At 40.2% G+C, this 12500-nt stretch overlaps 1 protein-coding gene across 2 annotated transcripts in view; it reads left to right on the top strand.

Annotated features, from left to right (window-relative positions):
- The window catches only part of PKLR (pyruvate kinase L/R), a 711145-nt gene that overhangs the window by 360651 nt on the left and 337994 nt on the right, over positions 1–12500 (top strand). For both annotated transcript variants that reach the window (XM_044080213.1, XM_044080214.1), the window contains exon 5: positions 3796–3982. In XM_044080213.1, the coding sequence (XP_043936148.1) occupies positions 3796–3982 (187 nt within the window). The remainder of the gene's footprint in view (positions 1–3795; positions 3983–12500) is intronic.

Raw genomic sequence — 12500 nt, 5'->3', positions numbered from 1 at the left:
CTATTAACTGGGAAAACTACTCTGGTACCAACACCGTTTCCCAACGGTTCTTGGAATTCATAAATTCCAACACCCTGGATCAACTAATCCATTGTCCCACCAGGGGCTTCAATATCCTAGACCTGGTCATTACCAACATGGGAGATGGATGCTCCACACCAGTGGTTACCCCCTCATTGGTCAGGTCTAACCATAAGCAAGTCACCCTTGACATCCACATCCCACCCCCCAGTAAGGAAACCTCCATAAAAAACTTCTCCAAAGCCAACTTCATGCTACTGAAGTCAGAAGTGACAAACTTCATGACACCCATGCAGACGGGGTCAGAAGGTTCGACTGCTGAATCCTACACTAAAGTACTGTACGAGCACATCCACTCGTGCATGAATTGTGCCATCCCAAATAGAACCAAGATGCTGTCCTCACAAAAAAAAAAAAAAAGATGCCAATCTGGTGGTCCCCTGCTATAAACAAACTATACAACAGAAGGAAAAAAACTGTTGCAGAAAAGAGGAAAATCCCAGGATGCAAAAACTCCCTCACCAGCCTCAGTAAGAAGCTGAGATCCCTCATAAAATCCTTAAAAGCTATTTACAAAAATAAAATTGCCAAAGATTCCAAAGACAACCACAAGGCATTCTATAGTTATGTCAAGAATCTAAATGGCAATGCTCAGATCTGCTCTGAGCTACAACAGAATGGCATTAAATATACTGATCCCAAGGATATTGCCAATATCCTAGCAGATCGATTTTCGTGCCAACTTCACCCCCCTCTCACCCCCTAAACGGCCCATCTCAATACTAAAAGATTGCCAAATTCTGGTAATCACGGCCACACAGGTAGAAACCGCACTCTCCAAAGCTAAGAATACAGCATCCATGGGACCAGATGACATCCTGGGCTGTGTACTACATGAACTACAAAATGAACTGGCACCTCACTTAAGTGTCATGTTTAATCATAGCCTCACCTCTGGCTTCGTGCCCACTGAGTGGCGCACAGCTACAGTTATCCCACTCCACAAGGGGGATCCACCTTGGATCCCGGGAACTACCGTCCCATCAGTCTGACTAGCCTGATCTGCGAGGGCATGGAATGCATTGGCATGGAACTTATAAACCAAGACATTGGCCACCTTCAAACACTAGACCCCACCCAGTTTGGGTTTGTGAAGGGTTAATCTTGTCTCCTGAACCTGATTGAATTCTTTGAATCAGTCTCCAGAACTGTGGATGAGGGTAAGGAGGTCCACACAGCCTATCTGGACCTCACCAAGGCCTTCGAAACCATACCCCACTCTGGAATCATAGATAAACTTACTAAGCTGGGCATAAATCCCTACGTCACTTGATGGGTTGCCAACTAGCTTACTGACAGAACCCAGACTGTAAAAGTAGCAGACTCCAAATCCAGCTCCAGACAAGTGACAAGTGGAGTCCCTTAGGCTTCAGTCCTGGGACCACTCTTGTTTGGCATCTACTTCTCTGAAGTATAGGCCAACACTAAGGGACTCTGGCTAACAAAGTTCACAGATGACTGCAAACTGGGAGCCATTATTGAATCCCCAAATGATGTGGATATTCTACAAAAGGGCCTTACAGAAACAGATGCCTGGTGCCAGAGCCATGGGCTCAAGCTTAATGCCAAGAAATGTATAGTTATCCCCTTTGGAAAAAAACATGTACCCATGAATTACCACATAGGTGGCAATACACTAAACATCGAAAGTGTGATGAGAGACTTAGGGACACAGTTGGACAGTGGTCTCACTTTCGATAACCACATCGCCACAACAGTCAGGAAATCCTTCTGTGTGGCAAACCTCATCACTAAGGGCTTTTCATCCAGAAAAAAAGGAGGTCATTGTCCCACTGTACTGATCCCTCATTAGACCCATTATAGAGTATAATGCCCCGTTTGGTATGTACCTCACAAGACATCTGCAACAGCTGGAAAGGCCGCAGAAATACCTCACTAAAAGAATTACAGGCCTAAAGCAAATGCCTCATCTAAAACAACTCCAGCTGTACTCTGTGGCATATCGTCTACTCTGAGGCGATCTCTGCTTAACATACAAGGCCATGTCATACCCGGAGCTATTGGACATGCTCCACTTAAAGAAATCCCAATCCCTCAGCCACACTCTCCAGGGATTTAAACCTTGCCCTCACAATGAACAAAACATGCTGGATGGATAGGTTCCTGACCCAGAGACTCCTCATACTCTGGAATAGACTGCCCATGCATGTCAAGCAGAGCGCCTCCTTGGCCCTCTTCAGAAGGAACCTTGATAATTGGATGGGAGATAGGAAATTCATCCCAGGGATCATGTCAGTTGCCCTGCTAGACAGGGGTCCAGGGAAGTAAATATTGTGGGAAGAAATATCCAGGGAATTGTCATGGCTAGACTTGTATAGGCCCTAGGGCCGATAGCCTAGCACCAACCTATGAACCTATAAATACAGTAAGGTTCATAGGTACTTACTAGGTGGTTGATTTGTGAGTCTGTTGCCTAGCCTTACATTCCTGTGGTAGTTTTTAGCCCTTGTGTTTTGCATACTAATAACACAGAGGTGGGCAGTTGACAGGATATGGTCTGCCACACCTCTATAAATGAGACAGAGGTCACCTCTTTGTAGTCTTTGTGATACAGAGAAGAGGTGTAAAGCTTTGAGACAGTCTGTATAGTTTTTGTGATTCAGGACCTTTGATTTTTTAGTGAGAAGGCATTGTGGTAACTCCAGTTATGACAAATGTTTGTAAAAGTACATAACGAATGGGGTATTATATTGAATGATCGGCTTAATGAGAACAGTCCATTGGAATGATTATATCCCTGGACCTGTACGCCATACCTTTAGATATAAGCAGTTAGATGAAGGACTACCTTACAATAGTTCATACATGGTGGTCCAAGGACAGTTCATTGTTGATGTAAATTTATAGATCCAAGATGAATGGATACATTTTGAGTGGTATGTTGTCACTGTGATAGTTACAAGGGAAGTCATGTTTGCCAAATTATACAATTATACATTTATTGGAGTTTAGTTTTAGAACACAATTTTGACACCAGCTATTTGTTTGGTAAAGGCCCCATTGGAAGATTTTGATGACCTCTGGGCAGTTTATGATGGCACCAAATTTACAGACATCTGCAAATTTGGTCCGCCATAAATCCCTAACATTTGATTTGATGTATGAGAAGTAAATGCCAAAGAGGAATGGTCCAAGTACTGAACCGTGGGGTACTCCTCTATTGAGGGGTCTTTTTGAGGAGATAGAGCCACCCACCCTAATTTTCTGGGTTCCATTTGTGAGCCAGTTTGCTGTCCAGAGAGTTTCATAGTGTTTATACTTAGCTGGGAAGGATTTATCTATGATACCTGAGAATGTGATAGCATGGTATGCCTTTGTAAGACCTAGATTTGCAATGTGCACTCATTTGCCCTCCTAGATTGCTTCAGTAACCTTCTCAAAGAAGTTGACCATGTTAAGTGATCAGGGCGTACCCTTGACTTGGGTATGTTATGCGCAAGTACTAGACAATTCTGGCACACAGCCAGGAGATAAAAATACTCAGCTGGCGACTTCATTCTTTAGCTGAACTGAAGCAATGCAGTAAAATATGGAATATGTACTTTGTCATGATATCTTGTTAAAATAATATGCAGTGTCTTTTTAGGCATGTTTTATTAAGTAAAGATGCTGCTAACAATGATTTGCATTTTCTTTATTAATATGACTTGCGGCATTTTTTAACTTTTTTTTTTTTTTTTTTTTTTTTTGCAGTCTGCTAGTAATGAAGTTGAACTGGTAAAAGGCTCTCTGGTTAAGGTGACAACAGATGATAAATTCAAGGAACAATGTGATGAAAAGCTTATTTGGGTTGACTACAAGAATATTACTAAAGTGGTGCAGGTCGGTGGGAGAATCTTTGTCGATGATGGGTTGATGTCCCTTCTTGTCAAAGAGATTGGTAAGTGGCAAGTTATTATAGCTCTGTGGCAATATGAATTCTAGCCATAATGATTTTATTTCATTCATTCATTTTCTGATTACCCACTTAATCCAGTTTATGGTTATAAGGCAGTCAAAATGTATCCTGGCAGAGAGGGTGCAAGGCAAAGAAACTGATCCTGAGAAAAACGCCATTTCAACACACACACACACACACACTAAATTACATACTGCACATGCTTCTTTAGCGGATCACCAGTTCATTATGGTATGCATTGTATTCCTTGTTCTATATTTCCTGACACACTAATATTTGGGATGGATAATGGCTGGGTATGGATAACACTGCTGGCAATCCACATTCCTGAATTAGCATAGGATACCAGGAGGTAGTTGGGTACAGATGACTATCTGAGAATTCTTCTGGCCCATGTTTGTGAATTGATACTTTTGGTGGTAGATGTAGTGAATATGGTTGCTACATTCTTACATGCCATTCAGATCCCTGTTTAATAGGATGAGTCAAGACTCCAGTTGAAAAACTGTTCAGAAATGACAGAATTAACTTCTCTTCCTTGTATCTCTTTCATGTACACATCCCTTAACTACTGATCTTACGGCTGGATTTCAGTTGATATTTATCTTACAGTAAGTTATTTTGTTTTGGTTTTTGCTTGAACCATCCATAGATAAATAATTTTCTAAGTAAGCTAGGTGGAAGAGGTATCTCAGACTCTGACTGGCAGGTCAGATGTAGGACTGGAGCCATTTAATCATATCAATAAGTATGAAAATGAGTTATGAAACGAAACCATAACAGTGTGTTTTAACTCATTTGGCAAGTTGTATTTCTTTTTTGATTTCTCTTCATACATGCAAGAAGAAACGTTGCATGAGATACAAATTCTGCATCATCAGTCACTAGAAACAGTTATAGATAAAGTACATCATGCATTTGTTTTATCATGGATTGCAGTATTCTTTGACGTTAGCAGCTTGACATAATTATTTCAAGTGCATTTCAAAAAACTGGTCAGTTTTAAACTTATAAGTTATGATATGGGGCAGTTTTTCTTTGTCCATATTGACTTTCTGTCTAGTCCCCAAACAATGTACGTGTCCGGTTAATAGACAAGGACAGTAAATACCCAGGGAGCCTAACCGTGATTAACTGCCAGTTGGTTGGAAGCTCACTATTTTGACTGTCTCATGGTGGAAGGGTATTACAGGGAGGGCAGATAAACCGCATAGGGAATCTATTATTGATACTGTTGCTTCTTTTTTTATCTATATTAAGATAAATGGCAAATTCTGCTCTCCTAAAAAAAGGTGGAAAATGGAGCTACACTTGCTTCAAATACAGTCTTTAAAGCAGAGATTTGGAAACTTTCCAGCAGATCACTTTCAGAAATTTGGGATCTGGTAACAGAGCTACCATCTTTGTCTGCAAAGCTGTTATGGCGGTTTTAATTCTGTTATATGTTACAGAGAGATAAAGCCATAACTGACCAACTTAACCTGCATTTGATTCATGGTCTAGGTACTAGAGACCCTGCCCAGGGGGGAGTGAATGATGGGGTGGAGTCTGCTCACCCCTCTATTTTGGGGAAGAATGGAGGGGTACATGAATGCAATGCAGACTACATGTAAAATCCTTGGTGGAGATGGAGAATTAGTAGAGGCAATTTGCTTTCAAACAGAAAATAAGTATTAAGGGATACAATTCTCAAAAAAGTGAAAGTCATGCTTTTCATGTATGCCCACTGCATGTTAACCCCTTAGTATATAAACAAACAGTAAAAAACACCTTGAGCGTCCTTCTTGGTGTGAATTACTTTATTATAAGTACCATAAAACTCTTTTGTTCAACCACAGGGAACTATTAGCTCCCATCAACACTACCAGCTCTCCTCCTGTTACATAGCTTATTTATTTAGCTAAATTTCCATTTGTAGCATTTATGTAGGGCACATGTCATACAAACTGCGAAACAGACCATAGGAGCACAGTTACACTATAAAAAGAACAATTAAAAATATTTTATTTGGCATCGTGTTAAGTACTTTTACAACACTATTTCCAGGGATTTAGAAGCATGTCTATTGCAATTGCAATATACCTTCTACAAGTAAGAATCATAGTGTGATGCGGCATAAGTTTAACAGTTAAGGTGGAAATTCACAGTCTAATCTGCTGTTAATTTAAAAGCTCACTTGTGAAGATCATATGTCCCATGGTAAAAGAGGAAACCCTGCATTTGCAGCTAGGACTGTGATAAAGAAAACGGAGGAGCACAGAGACCAGAGAATACATGTGCCTCAGCCTGCACACATTTACTGCTTTGGTTCAATAGAGGGAAACAAGAAAGCCACATTAAATGACCTACTGCAATGTTTAAATCTGTTTTTGATCATAAAAAGGGTGGAAATACATATATTGGACAGAAGAAAAATGGATCATCAGTTGAGGACGATCAGCATACACATGGGAAATGGGGAAGGTAAGAATGGGATTGAGGAAGGGGAAGATGGGACGTACTTTTCTTGTTGGATCGATGCCCCCTTTTTAAGAAAGGAAGCTGTGTGAGGATGTAAGGTAGGATTAAGGTATGGTAAGAGGGTTAGGATCACGAGCAAGAGCACACAAACATAAAACAGAGGCAAACACTGATAGGGGAGGTGTTCACACATTGAGGGATGAGGACAGGGGCATTGGAGACGTATAAATAAAGGGGGACAATGGTGATGGGCAGAGTTAGACAACATTCAGGGGAGGGCAGTGACAAACAGGTAAAGGGAACAGACCAGAGGGTATAGTATCTACAGCTTTATGTATAGCACTGTGCCTGTACAGTACCCAGAGGAAGGTCACACAGCACCCTGATCACCCTCCCACATGAGATGGTGATAGCAAGGACATGTGGAGATGTGATTCTTTTAGATACAAGTTAGCTCTTTCTGGTCAGCTGATGTGGATTTCCAGCCAATGGTCTATCAGAGCCCCACCACCTCTACCAACTCCCTGCGTGTCGCACACATACTGCTTAACCCCAGCAGTACCCCCAGAGGGAACAGTGGAGCTCTCATCAATTAAAGTACCATCAAAGGTATCTGGGTTGGCCTCCTGGCTGTCCCCCCACCCAGTGCACCTAGTAGTCAGGAAGACAGGCTAGGATCCAGCTAGGGGGCTGTGGACCAGACCCACATTAGTAGCACAGTCATAGCAGCTGTTATACAAGATGGAAACTGATGGAAATAAAAAAAAAATGAACAAAGAAAAATAATTAAAAAAGGATAGTAAAAAATGGAAGGAGGAGAGAGAGAGAGAGAAAACATGGGGCATCGGGTGCATACACATAATAAATAATTAATAAAATCAAATGGCTGCATTCTAAACTTTAATACTGGTCTGGTGCCACTAACCACGTACATTTAGTGTTAAACTGGCCTTGTGTTGGGATGTGCTGACAGAAACCCAGTGAAACAGGTAACATTACCAGATGTATGTGTGCAGATGTGCTGTTGAACTTATGGGCATGAGTAATGTTGTGCCTGTAAACACTGGTGTTGGCAAGGTGATGGTGTATATCTCTGTAGTAGTATGTATGTATTCTCAGTGAGATATTGTAAACCTAGCATGTATAACAGCACTGCAGAGGGCACACATAATGCTGAGGTACAGAATTTTAAGTTACATATTCTTAATATCCAAAAATGCTCTGTACGTGTAGTTTGCAAACCTTAAGTTAGACAGTATTACCTTTTCAAGGCCACAGTCTAGTGTGGTGCAGACGTATAGCTGATGCATCTAAGAAACTGAATGCAGTTAGAATTACTAAACAGGAAGAAACAGCACACAGCTCTTCACCTAGAAAGGCTTTCCATTCACCTCTGATACAGAAGGCTGTTCTCCAAAATTACCTGATGGCTAGAATAAAAATATCATTAAGGTGCCCTTCATTATACCACTGTTGCAGCAGCCATAACTGTATTGGACATTTCCTCCTAAGCACTAGATGTGTGCGTCATTCTACAAGGTTTCAAACAGCTTAATTGCACAGTGTACATCTGCACTTAGAGCAAGAATACATGCTGGTATAAAAGGGATGTATGGGTGTGCCAAAACTCAGAACTTGTTTGCCATATATACTTAAGCAGAGTCTCATCAATTTTGTTAGTATTGGACCCCAGTTTCAGCTACAACATTGGGCACATAAGTATATCCGTTTTTCCCTAAAATCTATAGAAAACAATTCTTATGTCTGTTACAAATGGCAAATGTTCTTATTGTAGGCAAATTCCCCATAAGGTTTTCATGCCAACAGCATCTTTTGCCTTTGTGAAAAGCAATGTCAGATCCTGTCAAATGTTAGATAAACTCCAAAAACAACAGAAAGAACAAAGGGGTTCAAAAAATTAAAACTTCACATAAAAAAGAAAACAACTGTCCTCAGGAAATGTAAAGAAAACCACAGTGTATTAAGTGTTTTTATTCTCTGTAGAAAGAACCTCATCCTGCCTCACTTTAAACAAACACATGATTAATTCATAGCATATGATGGGCTACTTTTTCAGTCTGTTATGCCTTGTTTTTAAAATAATTGCAGTGGACAAATGCTGATTCAAACTGGGCAGGACTTCAAAGGGAAGTTTCCCAGTCCCCACCCTACTGCATTTGTCTCTTAAGTATAAAAAATAAAAACTTTTTAAAATATTTGCAATGAGGGAGTGTTTCAATAATGCTGCGACAAAGGGAGATACTGCTAGCACAGCTATCTGAATTTTTATAAATAATTATGTCATTTGTGAATAACAACATGATTTATATAAGATGTTTGTATTACAACTGTATGTCATGTGTATATCAAATAGGTTTGTACAGACGTGAGTTAAAAATATATTTATAAAGTGTTTGTGCTTACCACAGTTGGCCTACTAGAAGAAAACAGAAATGTACATGTACTATTGTAACAGTTTAAATGTATATATTTTAACAGTGGAAACTGGAATACAGGAGGTTAACGTCAGAAAAATAGCTGAAATTAAATTACTTTATGGCTGTGCAATAAAAGATGGTATCTTTCAGTTTTCAGTGCAACAAGAGATGGAGTCTTTGCTGAAAAGGTTTCTGTATTGTCTTCAGAGTAAACTAATTACTACCTCTGAAAGTATGAAGGAATGCAATTGTTTTATGACTTCCAGCATCTGCCAAAGATCTGAGGTCTATGTTTTCACAGGTAGATGCTAAATGCTGCCAACCCTCTTGCAGTGGGGGTTTACCTGAGATAGTCAGCTGACAAGAAATTGTCATTCCAGCAGTAATATTTGAGATCTTAATTTGAGGAGTGTCTTCGTGAGACAGAGCATTCTGTATTCAGTCTTGGACCTGATAAGAACCATTCACCACTACATCTGCCTTGCTCTATATGAAGTATAGATATATATATTCTAGGGAATAGTGTAACTCTCTTCGATACAGTCTGGTATATAGTGAAGCCTAGTTTTAGATACTTTTCTTTATTTATTTGAGACTGTCGTGTAATGCTGTTTTAAATATTTCCTGTAATTTTGAACTCATCACCCTGAATGTATACGGAGTATTTTCTTGTTCTTTTATTATTTCTTATTAAATATATTTAAACTTTTCATTGTGGTTGATCTGTGTAGAGATATTTACGTTTTGAAATTACTTGCATATTTCTTTGGTGACCCTCTGGACCACGTCTTAATAGCCTTGCTCTTGGTCAAACTACCATTTGTATTAATATTAATATTACACAGTAAGATTGGACACCCTTTGTCAAGGGCATTAAAGTAGCTGATAAGGAGTTGGCTGGTGGCAGTGATAACTACCTTATAGTCCGGGCAAAAGGGGGCATAACTAGTAAGCCTGTGCCAGCCTTTCCTGTGTGTGTGTGTGTGTGTGTGTGTGTGTGTGTGTGTGTCAGCTACTTGGGCAGGGATGTGAAGCACTGGTTGGCCAGAGAGGTTGTTGGAGCTCTATAGCTGTACCAGTGGGGTGTCTTATTGGGGATCTAGAGAAAGAGAGAGGAACCAGCCCTAGACTGACTGTGGTCTTTGTGTGCTCCTAAGGGAAATTGCACTTGATGCAGAGAGCTGCATCTGGAAATACTATGTGTGTACCTTTTATCTTCACAGTGAAGGTCCCCCCACTGTTGCCAGTGGTGAGGATTGTGGCTCCTTGATTATTAATCCAGAGGTGGGGCATCACAAGTGCATTGGTATTGTCATGCTTTCTGATACTTCTAGGATGTTTATATAAGTGTATGCTCAATCTACGCTCTGTTTTACCAAGATAAAACGATGGACAATGTAAACATGGGGGAATTGAGAGAGCACAACTAGGATTACAACTGGAAATACCTACACAGGTTATTACTGAATCAGTATATGAATGACACAACTTGGATTACTGGTGGCTTCCATCCAAAACTTTCAGTGGTGGAACTTCAAAACATGGAAACAGTACAAGTGAATATAATGGGTGCCCCCCAAAACAGATCATGGACTTTGGTAAGACTTGCTAAGATTAAAAGTTTAGAACTTGATAGCAGTTATTTTCCATCATGTTTGTAAAATGGCCATCATGCCAAAGGGACTGAGATTCATTAAGTTTCCTAATGGAATTATTTCTAATACTAGTCTGCACAAAGAATTGATTGTTACGGGGAATAAAAGTGATACATAAACTGTGGTTTTCTATACATTTCCTGCGGACTGGTGTTTTCGTTTTGTGGATTATGTAAGATGGTATTTCCTGGGAAGAAGCTGGGGGTGGGGTAAAGATGTAGCTGAATTTTTAGTTTGTTTTGGCTTACTTCTGGTAGACATAGCAGCTTGTAATGTTACAGTGCTTGCTGGGGTTACAGAAGTGATTCTTATTTGAATGAGACTGCTTTTATTGTCTGACCTTACCAAAGAGGACATAACATTGGGGGAGGGGCAGTGTTTTCCCATATTTATGAGTACCTGGTCCAATATAAAAACACAACGGCACGACTGACTAATAAAACCAAGAGACGGTCCAAGCAACAGTAGAATCAACACCAAAAATTATTGAAAACTTTAAGTGCTTTTCGTTTGCTATGTGTGCAAACTTCATCAGAAGTAAAACATCTAAAAAAAACGTCATCCTTTTAAAACACTCTAGCAAAAAAAATGCGGTCCAGTATGTTTGTACCTCTAATAGGTATATATAGTAAGTGATCCAGGGTGCTTGTATTTACAAAGTCTCGGAATCTGTGCACCTACAAATTTTGGGTTATGTAGGATTCCCATTTATAGAGGGATAATTTAAGTCCCACATGAGCATGATATTTAGTTAAATGGTGAGTGTGTCCAATAGGTCTAGGTATTAGCTATGGGTTTCATGCAACATAGATGGTGACATATAGCTTGCTAGGATATGTTATGGAACTTTCTCTTTGGTAATATGGACATGGAGGAACTTCACCCTGTTTAACCAACCTAGAAGTGTGCTTGTTATTGATGTAGATTGAGACACCTCCACTTTTAGTCCTTGTCTGTGCAGTTCCTCATCCAAATGTGTGGAAAGCACTGAAGCTTTGTACTGATGGGGTACTCTGTGTGTCTTTTAACCATGTCTTAGTAACTGCATGGATGTCACCATTCTCCAAGGTGAGGAGAGCTTTGAGGGAATGGGATTTTTGTTTAGACTTCTGGCATCGAGCAGCAACACCTCTAGGTTTCCCTGTGTAAAGTGCAGACCATCCTTGGCAAAGCATTGTGCTTTAACCATGTCCTCCCATGCTGATAAATATTCCCCCTAGAATGACACCAAAAACTATGCCAATTAAAGTCAGTCATCTCATATTTGTATTGTGACACCACTCTTGACTAAGGTAGAGTGGTACTCAGTGCTAGGCACATACCAGCTTGTGACACATAATCTGAGAGCTCCATAATATCTCTTTTCATATAATCTGGGGAGGTACATCTCGGGACATTAACACATACATAGACTGACTGAATCATACTGGTACCTGTGGTGAAATGACTAGAGTACATGTGTAACTTGGCAGATCCTGGATCCTGATAGGCAACTGACAGCTATTTTCTTGTTCAGCCTGTTGAGTGGGGCATCAGTATGTCATACAATAGTCCCCTGTGACTAGAGTCCTGGATAGTGTACTGACTTGCATTATGGGTTTGATAATTTAGGCTCCACTGGGTGTGGTTGTATGTGCAGTGCTAGTTGTTGTTTCTGTTGAGTGCTTTCAGGTTTTCTATGATAATTCTTGCAGGTAGAATGTATGGGAGGTCTTTGCAGTTTGGGAAGATTGCATTTAAGTGCCCCAGCATAAGTAGGTCTATGGGTGGGCTTTGTTTTTGACAGCCTGTTTGTTGTCATGAGTGTTTGTACTCTCGAGTTTTGTCTCCAGACATATTGACTATATAGATATTTCTCATATTGTTTTTGAGCAGCAGACAGTTTGTAGTAAAGGAGGTTTACTCAAAAGCAATACTGTTTTTTAGGTGAGCAGTCAGTATAATGGA

This window comes from Protopterus annectens, chromosome 8.part0, assembly GCF_019279795.1.
Source record: "Protopterus annectens isolate FY-2018-M chromosome 8.part0, PAN1.0, whole genome shotgun sequence".
Classification (NCBI taxonomy): domain Eukaryota; kingdom Metazoa; phylum Chordata; order Ceratodontiformes; family Protopteridae; genus Protopterus; species Protopterus annectens.
Note: the sequence above shows the minus strand (reverse complement) of the source record. Positions and strands in the feature narration are given on the sequence as shown.